The 11,293-nt window shown below is 45.9% G+C and overlaps 3 protein-coding genes across 3 annotated transcripts in view; 2 read left to right on the forward strand and 1 right to left on the reverse strand.

Moving 5' to 3' along the window:
• LOC106809854 (coiled-coil and C2 domain-containing protein 1-like) overlaps positions 1 to 1,449 on the forward strand; it is a 26,487-nt gene extending 25,038 nt beyond the window's left edge. Inside the window, exon 14 of the mRNA XM_014813083.1 lies at positions 128 to 1,449. Within this exon, the coding sequence (XP_014668569.1) occupies positions 128 to 151 (24 nt within the window). The 3' untranslated portion in view covers positions 152 to 1,449. The remainder of the gene's footprint in view (positions 1 to 127) is intronic.
• A 193-nt stretch (positions 1,450 to 1,642) lies between these two features.
• Positions 1,643 to 6,154, reverse strand: LOC106809864 (histidine triad nucleotide-binding protein 3-like). Its single transcript, XM_014813099.1, has 5 exons — positions 6,055 to 6,154; positions 3,548 to 3,665; positions 3,183 to 3,255; positions 2,367 to 2,493; positions 1,643 to 2,198 (listed from the first exon to the last, which is right to left on the reverse strand). The coding sequence occupies exons 1-5, from the start codon at positions 6,121 to 6,123 to the stop codon at positions 2,106 to 2,108; spliced, it is 480 nt and encodes a 159-aa protein (XP_014668585.1). The 5' UTR covers positions 6,124 to 6,154; the 3' UTR covers positions 1,643 to 2,105.
• On the forward strand, positions 6,149 to 11,287 carry LOC106809865 (presenilin-1-like). Its single transcript, XM_014813100.1, has 3 exons — positions 6,149 to 6,260; positions 8,347 to 9,580; positions 10,847 to 11,287. Exons 1-3 carry the CDS (start codon positions 6,241 to 6,243, stop codon positions 11,168 to 11,170), a joined length of 1,578 nt encoding a protein of 525 aa, XP_014668586.1. The 5' UTR covers positions 6,149 to 6,240; the 3' UTR covers positions 11,171 to 11,287.
• The last annotated feature ends 6 nt before the right edge of the window (positions 11,288 to 11,293 follow it).

The raw sequence follows: 11,293 nt of genomic DNA on the forward strand, positions 1-11,293 counted from the left end.
TATGTATGTATATATATATATATATATAATATATACATATATATATACAACATAGGTTATACCAATACTGATCTCATCTAAAACGTGTGACAGATAGTACAAGTAATCCCATGTTTGCATTATCCAGGGTCCACTACAAACACCGATGTAAGTGCAGGTGCTTCTGCTATTCATGTGCATGCATGTGTGTGTGTGTGTGTGCAGTTGTGATGTGCGCTTACTACTCCACCGCCCTCTATACGCCCGACAGTCGGATTTCCAGGATTAGCAACGTCCACACTAGGTGGTGCCACTAGCACCGTGTTGGCCGTGTGACGTGTACGTGTTGTGTGCAGTGCTTCGTGTTGTGCTCCTGGCACCGCCGTAGATCTGCTGAACTCACGAATATGGAGAGATTTGTCATGCAGACGCCTGCACCGCATACTACCTACTATTGTTTCTGTGTTTATTGTGGAACCACTTGATAGAAGGTCTGCGAACATTGAATTTCGGCATTAAGGTCAGGTATCGACTCGTGTGCTACACGACTCAAATCCCTGATATTCTAACGGCGCACCGAAATGGCTCAATCGGGTAGCATTCATATTGTCGCTTGTTACTCTTCTCTTAGTTCCTTCTCTCCTCGTGGAGAATAGGGTTGGAATGCATTGCACTGTCGCTTGTAATGGTAACCACACGGTAAATGCTCCGGATTGTATGGGATAGATGCCGGGCGGCAAACACTAACATATCGAGTATGAATGCGTTGACAACGCGCGCGCGTACATAGGACGTGGCTTTTGTTGTGCCTTGCGTGCGGGGGTATGTTGTGAAATACGACCGTTGATGTGTGTGTCTGCGTTTAGTGTGCGTTGCTGTGTTAGACGTGTAGGACCAGATGACCATCATGTAGTGACCACACCTGTGATACTGGTGTTGTGTCGATCAGCACTAGCTGATTTGCACAGCACACGCGTTAAAGATTAGCCTACCTCATGAACTGCTTGCCAACATATGCGTGGCAGCGGTGGCAGGCAGTGACGTCGAACTATGTGGTTGAAGTGGTGGCTTAGCGTTTCTTACAGACATGTCTGTATGTATGTTCATACTGTTGCTGATGGTGTCTGTGTGAACAGTGCATGGAACATGTAGTGATCGTGTGAGCACTTGCAATTTTACTGTATTAGGCACATGAATTATGTTAATTTGGCTAGTGTATAATATCAAATAGCTGCCGTCTGTAAATCTATTCTTTTATTGACTGCACCACTTTGGTGAGTTAGATAATATATTCATATAGCATGTATAGTGTGATATTGTATTAAATTCGTAGCGAGTTTGTGTACATTTTTTGAAGTTTTGCATATAGAGAAATTGTGCTGTTTTGTGGTGATGACAATTTTATCCTGGCGCTGTGCCATTGCCACAGAAAACAAGTTTCATATTAATAAATTTTAGCTTTACTGTTCATTTGTTTTTTCTTTTCAATGCAGCAAGCCATCTGGAGTATGTCTACTATCCTAAATGGAGCTTGCTTATTGTTACGCAGAAGGCAGAAAGGTTCGATATGATATGACTACTAGGCACTTTAATTTAATTTAATTTTTTTTTTTTAGGGTTAGGTTTAGGGTTGTTTTTTTTTAAGTGCCTAGTAGTCATATCCTAAGTGCCTAGTAGTCATATAATATCGCACCTATCTGCCGGGTGCTATTGTTACGCCAGATGGCATCCATGCTATTTTAATGTTAAAGCTATTATGTATTATAGGCGGTGCAACTTTAATTTGTTTGACAGCTGACCCTATCACTTGCTGTGTAATAAATTATATGATTAAAAATCATAACAAAATATCTATTATGAACAACTACTACAGCTGTACTAGACAAATTTAATCTTTATGTTTACTTTACATTCTATTTCAACAATAATTACAAATTATATATTATTTATATGCATAGAATCCAATTACAAAATAAAAGAACATCACAATATGAACACAATTGCCATCTCAACGAATTTCAGCATTGCTACGCAGCATAACGTAATCACATTGATTGCTTTTTAAATTGTAATCCACTTCAAACAGCCCTAACATTTCTAAATTACACACGCCTCGACGACTGTCTCTAACCGGTGCTGGCACCTGGTGGCGGAACGATATCGTACGTTGTTCGCTCTGGCTCGGGCAAATTTCGCAAGTGTTCAAGCAGCCAGTCGCTCTGCGAAACAGAAAACCATCAAAGCATTTTGTTCAGAGTGACCACAGCACGCAATACCGATTACCCATAGTAGCACATCCACCCACAAACGCAGATCGCAATCAGTAACACGTAAACCACCCCCGTCTAGCGCCGCGTGGAGGCGGACGCCACCTACCGCACACTCACCGTCGCAAACCACCAGGAGTTTGGGCGGTAGATAAGACTGGACAGCCAACTCATCTCGGTTGCCGGGACGATCACGTGCAGATGCAGGTGCTGGACAACGTTAAACGGAGGCCAGTGAAAACCCATCCTGAAAAACGGAAGGGTGAGAGAGATGGACGTGGCAGAGGCTGAGTACTGCATGCCGAATCTACGTTAGCGGCCACCTCTACAGAAAGGACACCTGTCTATTAAGGACACTTTTGGCATCTGGCCTCAATATACAGGTTTGACTGCATAAGCAACAATGCGTGCAACCTATTGTTCATATACCCTCTCGATTCCAGTCGAATATATAGGCAAACATTGACACAACAGTCACATGCACATAGAGGTTCTGCAATATCTGCAAAAAGTTTTGGATGGAGGTAACTCATCAAAAACGTGACCGTTTCGTAAAGACTATACATAGCTGCTGCAAATCTCTCCTGCAACTAGAGAGCTACGGAGATGTGTTTTATAGTGCATTTTATATTTCAAAAACTTTAAATGTACATAATACAACTATTTCATTTATCACAATCAATATTACAGATTTCGGATCAATGATAGTTTGGGACCCCCCGCGATGTTTTTGTATATGTGCTACACTAATCTTGGATGCTAAACTAGGCTTGGACCCAGATTTCTAGCTATGTGGAGTTCTGGGCCAAACCGAGAATGCCTGAGAACAGATAAATGTCCGACTTCGCTTCTTCAATACCACAGAGATGTTCATTGCTCGACATCAACAACGTCTACTGCTGAACGGCTGCAAGTAGATGTAGCGCACTCACTCACCTGCGGTTCTTGCTCTCCTTGCTGCATCCCTGCTGCTCTAGCACCTTCTCCGCCACCGCCAACATCCGTTCCACTGCGAGAAAGAAAGCAGAGGTAATGTTACTACATCCCTAATAGGCCAGAATCGACCGATTCATGAAATTGCCAGACATTGGATTAGGCTAGGCCTATTACTACCCATTAATCCTTAACTCTAACTCCCTGCTCGTTTTACATTTTACACTCTGTAAGCTCGGGGCATGAAGCCATGAAGGTTATCGTAACCAAAGCTGAGATTAGTTCATCTTTCGCTCTAACAGTATTACAGCTACACGTGCTATTCGAATCATGAGAAGATCGAGTGAGGTGCTATTGTTAATACGCACCCAATGGTACATTTTCTCTGGTGAGCAACTTTGGGTCGCGGATGTGATTTTTCGGGCAGATCAGGTAGTGGTGTTTCGTTGCTGGACGAATGTCTGGAAATACGACAAACTCCTCATCCTGAAACAGATCGTAAAGCTAATGCTGTACGTCACAAATCACGCAATTAACATTAATTGGGTGGGATCGTGGATCAATCATCATCACACGACATGAGTGACTATGAAACCGAGTCATTGAGTGTTGTTATGTTATGTTCTCGTACTTGTCGGTGTCCACTGCACTGGATATAATGACAAGGTAGTAAGTGCCTTCAGGGATAAACCCAATAAACAAACAGCGGGTGCATAATAATGTTAGAAACTTAGTCACTTAGTCAGTTAGTGGCATCGTGCCACTTAGTCTTTGGTCGAGTACTGCCACTGCTGGCACTGGCAGTGGTACTGGTAGTGACTAGTAGTGGTACTGACCACAGGCACTTGGAGCGTTTCAATAAAATATAATGCTAAATAAATACGAAATCTATTTACTACCAGTCTTAATGTTTCTCTACTCTCTTTCACCTATTATTGCTGACAATTTCCTGTAAATGCCGTCCAAATGCTCATCTGCAACACACGCTGGCTGCCGCACGCTAGCTGCTGCACACTGACACATAAATATTAGTGGTGTTCCGATTAATCGAGTTCGTCGATCATTACTCGTTTGGGCTGCCGAGTTAATTAATCGAGTAGAAAATCGGACGACCGAGTACAACTCAGCCTTTTTTTTTTTAACTTTTTTTTCAGAATGTTACATAAACAGTTTGTAAGTACATACCTATACATATACCACTTCGTGGTACATAGACTTGTGAACATTAGTCTTGCTATTAGGGATCATATTATATCAAGAGCATACATAAAGAAGGAGAGCGTACAATGGTGAAATGGTGAAACCATGTTGCAGTATTAGTCGAATTAAGAAACTTTTCCCATTTTATTTTGACGATTCTTTGCAGTATTCTTGATCAGCTGTCCTACCTTGTTAATATAAACCAAACCGCTTGTCCCTACGATGCTCCTACGCTGAGATAATGAGCGGTGAAAATCTGGTATTTCAGTGAAAAAAATGTCATCGATAGCATAGAGACATCTCTCTTGTGTAATGGATATGAGTTTGATTGAATTTGATGAGCAGTTATGTCGCAATGCCCTTTAGAGTGTTACCCATCCGTAACCCTAACAGTATCTTAATTTACTTACCATTAAATACTAGCTACACATACAATAATGTCAATATTCCTTCGCAATACACCGGTTGTGTCAATGATGACGCGGCGTCACCGCAATCTAAAATGATCGATGATTAATCGATCATCGGTCGTTTTGTAAAACCGATGATCGATCATGAAATTTGGACTGATCTCCAACACTAATAAATATATAGCAGGTAGGAAAGCGTGCTGCCAAAATTCGCTCGACGCTCGCTTGATTTCACACAAATACAACACAAACACTCAACCATTCTACTCCATCTTTGTTTCTATTTGAAGAACAGTGTTCACTTGTTATAAAAATATATTGTCTGTGTTCGTAACCGAGCTGTGTCACGCGAAATCACGCAAAGCCTGACGAAATTGTGGCGTTCGCTCCTGTTGCGCAGTTTATGTAAATGGCTGCAAGTACAGGGCTATAGGCGGCGCACTGCATTTTGGAAAACTACCATGCTGCTTTCCAACTCCCGTACAAGCCTCGTCAAAGCCGCCAGTGGAGCGTTTCGATAATGCGGTGCAAAAATGAGGTCACAAAGAGCGCTGGTGGATGTTTCCTGATTCCGACAGCCATTTACATAAACTGCGCAATGGGAGCGAACGCAAGAATTTCGTCAGGCTCTGTGTGATTTCGCGTGAAACAGCTCCGAACACAGACAGTATGTTTTTATAACAAGTGAACACTGCCCTTCAAATAGAAACAAAGATGGAGTACGAATAGAACGGTTGAATGTTTGTGTTGTATTTGTGTGAAATCAAGCGAGCGTCAAGCGAATTTTGGCAGCACGCTTTCCTACCTGCTATATATTTATGTGTCAGTGTGCAGCAGCTAGCGTGTGGCAACCAGCGTGTGTTGCAGATAAGCATTTGGACGGCATTTACAGGAAATTGTCGGCAATAATAGGTGAAAGAGAGTAGAGAAACATTAAGACTTTGGTAGTAAATTAATAAATAGATTTCGTATTTATTTAGCATTATATTTTATTGAAACGCTCCAAGTGCGGCTGTAGTGTAGGCTGTGCCTGTGCATGTGGCTGTGGTACTGACTACTCAGTCTACTGCCAGTTACTGCCAGTTACTAAGTGCCAGTACTGTAGGCCTACACGTAACACTGTACAGTGTACTCAGTAGGTACTGTACTGGCACTGCCTGGTTGATTTTACGATAAAATAAAAAACCGGTTTAGTGCCGATTAACGGATTAGGTTTAACGGTTACGTCTAAATGCCACGCGACTTATAGCATTATTACTGCATACCTCATACGTCAATTTTGTCTTTTCGTCGACCCCTAGAGCAATTTTGCAGAATATACATTGACTAGCCATTCCGTGTTTGCTGTTTACATAGTAATTGGTGGCGCCCTCTGACGTCGATGGATGCTCACTTGTTATCGGATAAGTTGTTGTTCGTCGGCTTTCAGTTTGAGTTGTAAAATATTATAAATGGTAAGTAATAAACCTTGGTAAGTACATGGTGCACATTTAGACATAGTTTTTCCTTTCCTACTCGAATTTACGTTGTGACTTAGCAAAAGAATTGTTGCTGTTAGGCTGTAACTGTGTAATATCATAAATATGTGGACACCAGGACAGTACTCGTAGCTGGTGACGTAATCATAATGTACTGTTTGTAAATTGTGCTGTATAATAATTTGTGTCATTAATCAATGTCAGTGATAATGTATGTTGAGGCATGGTCTTAGCCATGTTTAGCTCTAGCCTCTAGTACCACAGGCACTTGAAGCGTATCAACTGTAAACACACGGCGCCGCCATTGCGCGTACACTAACACATAATAATAGAGTTATGTGTTATTAAATAAATTATTATGTGTTAGTGTACGCGCAATGGCGGCGCCGTGTGTTTACAGTTGATACGCTTCAAGTGCCTGTGTCTAGTACTATAGCCCGCGTACAGTTGCCGCTGGGCTAGCCTATAGCATCAGCCATTACGAATGCTCGGGACCAACTAGCTCCAAGAAATGGTATTGCTTGGGTTAGAATACCGTATAGACTACTGTAGTGTATAGACAATCCGTCGCACAGCCTGGTCGGGCTAGGTACCAACTTACTCCAGCCAGTCAGCGGGAACTATGTATTTCCGCACGTGGAGGGGTGGGCGGGTTGTGTTGGTTGGGGACAAAAACATTGTTGTTGTTGTCAAGTAGCAAATTAATAATAGTAATTTGTTCATCTTTCATGACAAAACTAATATTACAATCTTTTTTGATCGCTTAATTTGTTACTTGACAACAACAATGTTTTTGTCCACAACCAACCAAACCCGCCCACCCCTCCACGTGCGGAAATACATAGTTCTCGCTCACTGGCGCTGCTGGCCTGCTGCAGCGGCGCCAAAAATGGCCGTTTGAAGTTCGCAAATCGAATGTTCGTTCACCAGAAATACTGCAAGTAGACCATTGCAACGATAGTTAGAGGTTAAATTTTAGTAGCGGTTATAACTTAAGGCATATTCACTTCGGATAAGAGGCATTAATTGCCTACCACAGACGTTTTATAGCCGGAAGTACGCGTGACTAAGTTGGTCCTGCGCATCCCTAATGGCTGATGCTATAGCCCAGCGGCAACTGTACGCGGGCTATAGTACTAGAGCTAAGCCATGTTGTGCCCAAACTTGGAATCTTGCACAAACTTGGAATTACAGCGCATCCGCAGTTTGGGCAACCAATCTTGAGATTGGGCAAACAGAGGTAAACAGAGCTTGCACAAACATATGATTATTAGGATTTCAAATGTTATATCATAACTATAAGGTCGAATACCTTCTTTCCGAGCAATGTGTTTGGCACCTTTGTATAAATACGGTATTAAATGATTATGATAAATAATTGGATTATATGGAATATTAAAATAATTGGATAAATATGAGATAAATTTCTTCCTAGTTTGCACCACGCACACCACACACTCGCTATGAGCGGTTGTTGAATCATGCACCGACTGTTTTCAGTTTGCCAAATCTTGAGATTGGTCAGCCAAACTAGGGAATCCGCAGTTTGGGCAGCACAATCGCTGCACAATCTCGAGATTGTGCAGATTCCAAGTTTGGGTACGACAGCCACACACAATCTACCTTGTCGCTTCTCACTACGTAGCGAGAAGTAGTACGACGTGAATCAGTCGTAGAGTCTGGTCCAGGGAAAAATTTTTATTTTTCGGGGGCTACTTTTGGGCATTTCCGGGGCTCTTTTTGGCATTTCGGGGGCTAAATCGTCCCGAGCCCCCGTGTATTTTTTTCACTGGTCTGGTCGGACTAGTTGAGGCGCAGGGAAAATTGAGGACTAACAGTCCGTAGTAGTGGAACGTACCCCCAAGTAATGGAGTATTAATAACAAAGCACAAAGACTGAAAGAGGAAATATCTTTTAATAATTTGATCAGCATAATTATTAAAACGCCACCACACTCTAACACATACAATATCATGGAGAAGTTGGACAGGAGTTAAAGGGGTAGAGCGCAAACAGTATATAGATCTGTGAACGACGTAGCTCCTGAATTCAAATTTTGTCTTCCTCGCTTCTCTCTAGGACTGCTATGACTGATAGCTCCAACTTTTCTAACGACGGATTCCAAGCAGAAGAGGGAGCCACCCGTCTGATACCTGACGACCAGGGATCAGAGCGAACGACCCCTGACCCCACGCGACACCCTGACGTCATCGCCGCCGAAGCCATGAACCAGAACGTGTATCACGACACCGTCGACTACGGCGCCATGTCGTGGACCGGCGACACCCAGCAAGAGGACGCCACCGTCGCCGCCGCGCCGCGCGAGATGGCGGCTCCCGCGATGCCGGCGCGGCGCAACGTTGGGGAGGACGGCGGCGGCGGCGGTCGCGAGGCGGAGGAGGAGGAGGTGGAGGAGGAGGAAGAGCTGAAATATGGCGCCGCTCACGTCATCATGCTCTTCAAGCCCGTCACCATCTGCATGCTCGTCGTCATAGCAACGATCAGCAGCGTGACGTACTACACGGAGAAGACCGGCTACCTGATCTACACGCCGTTCCACGAGGAGACGGACGACCCCGGCTCGAAGGCGTGGCAGTCGATCGCAAACGCGCTCATCTTCATGGGCTTCATCGTCGTCATGACGATGGTGCTCATCGCGCTGTACAAGTACCGCTGCTACCGCGTCATTCACGGCTGGCTGATCCTCTCCTCGCTGCTCCTGCTCTTCCTCTTCTCCTACATCTACCTCGGCGAAGTCCTCGTCGCCTACAACGTCCCGATGGACTACTTCACCGTCGGCTTTGTCATGTGGAACTTCGGCGTCGTCGGCATGGTCTGCATCCACTGGAAGGGTCCGCTGAAGCTGCAGCAGGCCTACCTGATCGTCGTCAGCGCGCTCATGGCGCTCATCTTCATCAAGTTCCTGCCCGACTGGACGACGTGGGTTCTCCTCGGCGTCATCTCCGTCTGGGACCTCGTCGCCGTGCTCTGCCCGAAGGGACCGCTGCGCGTGCTCGTCGAGACGGCGCAGGAGCGCAACGAGCCGCTCTTCCCCGCTCTCATCTACTCGTCGGCGATGATGTGGGGCGTGACGATGGCGGACGACGTGCCGCGCTGCGACGGCGGCGACGCAGGGGGGTTCTCCGAGCGGTGGGAGGGCGAGGCGGAGGCGCGGCGCGGCGAGAGGGAGCGCCGGCGGCAGGAGCGGCTGAGCAGCAGCGGCAGCTCAGGGCAGCAGGCGCGCAACGCGGTACGGGTGCTTAACGCGACGCAGGTAGATGCTGGTTCTGCTGCTGCTTATACGTGCTCTTCTGTGTTTGTGCACGTGTAGTCGTGCGTGTGCATGCGTGTGTGGTTGTGCATTCGTGTGTGTGTGCATGTGGTCGTGCGTGTGTGTGTGTGTGTGGTTGTGCATGCGTGTGTGTGTGTCTGTGTGTGTGTGTGGTTTTGCGTGCGTGTGTGCATGTTTGTTCGTGTGTCTGCGAGCGTGCGTGTGACTGTGTTTGCGTGTACATGTGCGTTCGTGCATGTATGTGTCTGTGCATGCGTGCGCGGGCGTGCATGTGTCTGAACATGCGTGTTTATGCTGGTGTGTCTGTGTTTGTATGCACGCATGTGTTTTGGCGTGTGTACATGTGTGTTTGCATTTGTGCATGGGTGTGCATGTGCGTGTGGGTTTATGCATACATGTGTGTGAGTGCACGTGCATGCGTGGATGCGTATTTTTACCGTTTTTGTCAGATTGCTGTTTATGTGTGTGTTAACTATGTTTAGTCTAACCACCTCGTTACAGCGATGTATCGTGATATATATCGATAATCAATGTTTACGATGATATATCGATAGACGATGATAAAGTACTAGTAGGACATGGTAGTCTATGAGGAATACTTTTATATGCACCTAACTATAGATAGATAGAGAGTAGATGTTAAATAAGTCATTTGTATTAATGTTGTTACGCCACTTTCATCGTTACAGCTAAGCTGCTTGATTTTGTTTGTTTGTAAGAGTTCTGCTTGTGTTTCGTGTCTTACTGGTGCTCTCGCCATTTTGCTGTCTGTGCAGTCATAATCAGGAGCATGTACGAACTCATGCTAGTTTACTACAAGTACTCCTAATTCAGATGTATCCCTATGTGTAGTGCTACATGTAGTTCTTTGGGGGTAGTTATCTTTAACCTTCATCTATCATAAATCTGAATAGGTGCCAGTGAAATCTTTTGCCCCCTCTTATGTTGCCCTCACTAACACACTACTCTAATTAGATAACAATGTAAATATGTGTGCCACTACACTCTACAGTTCTCCATGCCAGTCAATCAACAGTGTAAGAATAGGTGGCACCACAACACTCCATGCCAGTCAACCAACAGTGTACACATAGGTGGCACTACAGTTCTCCATGCCAGTCAACGAACAGTGTACACATAGGTGGCACTACAGTTCTCCATGCTAGCCAGACGAGAGCGCGAACGACGAGGTCGAATGCAATGTATACGCATTCATAATAGCAATAGATATATGATGACGTTTGTCCTAACCTTCTCGCCCGCGTCTCTCTCTCTTCGCAGCCCGAGCGTTCGCGGAGGGCGCCGGCGGACGCGTCGTCGGCCTCGGCAGACGACGAGGAACGCGGCGTGAAGCTCGGCCTCGGCGACTTCATCTTCTACAGCGTGCTCGTCGGCAAGGCGTCGTCGTACGGCGACTGGAACACGACGATCGCGTGCTTCGTCGCGATCCTCATCGGTCTGTGCCTCACCCTGCTGCTGCTCGCCATCTACCGCAAGGCGCTGCCCGCGCTGCCCATCTCCATCACGTTCGGACTGACGTTCTACTTCACGACATCGCTCATCGTGCAGCCGTTCGCCGACCGACTCGCCGTCGAGCAGGCCTACATATAGGGGGCGCCGCGGCGCGCGCGTCGAGCAGGCCTACATCTAGGGGGCGCCGCGGGGCGCACGTCGAGCGTCGAGCAGGCCTACATCTAGGGGGCGCCGCGGGGCGCACGTCGAGCAGGCCTACAT

Source organism: Priapulus caudatus, unplaced genomic scaffold (assembly GCF_000485595.1).
Source record: "Priapulus caudatus unplaced genomic scaffold, Priapulus_caudatus-5.0.1 Scaffold391, whole genome shotgun sequence".
In the NCBI taxonomy this organism is placed as follows: domain Eukaryota; kingdom Metazoa; phylum Priapulida; class Priapulimorpha; order Priapulimorphida; family Priapulidae; genus Priapulus; species Priapulus caudatus.

Excerpts from the sequence above, each read along its gene's own strand:
- LOC106809864 (XM_014813099.1), bottom strand. The coding sequence starts at position 6,123 with ATGGCTAGTCAATGTATATTCTGCAAAATTGCTCTAGGGGTCGACGAA. Across the intron at positions 2,494-3,182 it reads AAGGAGAGCAAGAACCGCAG|GATGGGTTTTCACTGGCCTC; the intron begins GTGAGTGAGTGC and ends TCCGTTTTTCAG. Across the intron at positions 2,199-2,366 it reads ACTCCTGGTGGTTTGCGACG|AGCGACTGGCTGCTTGAACA; the intron begins GTGAGTGTGCGG and ends TCTGTTTCGCAG.
- LOC106809865 (XM_014813100.1), top strand. The coding sequence starts at position 6,241 with ATGGTAAGTAATAAACCTTG. Across the intron at positions 6,261-8,346 it reads ATGGTAAGTAATAAACCTTG|GACTGCTATGACTGATAGCT; the intron begins GTAAGTACATGG and ends GCTTCTCTCTAG. Across the intron at positions 9,581-10,846 it reads CTGCTTATACGTGCTCTTCT|CGTTCGCGGAGGGCGCCGGC; the intron begins GTGTTTGTGCAC and ends TCGCAGCCCGAG.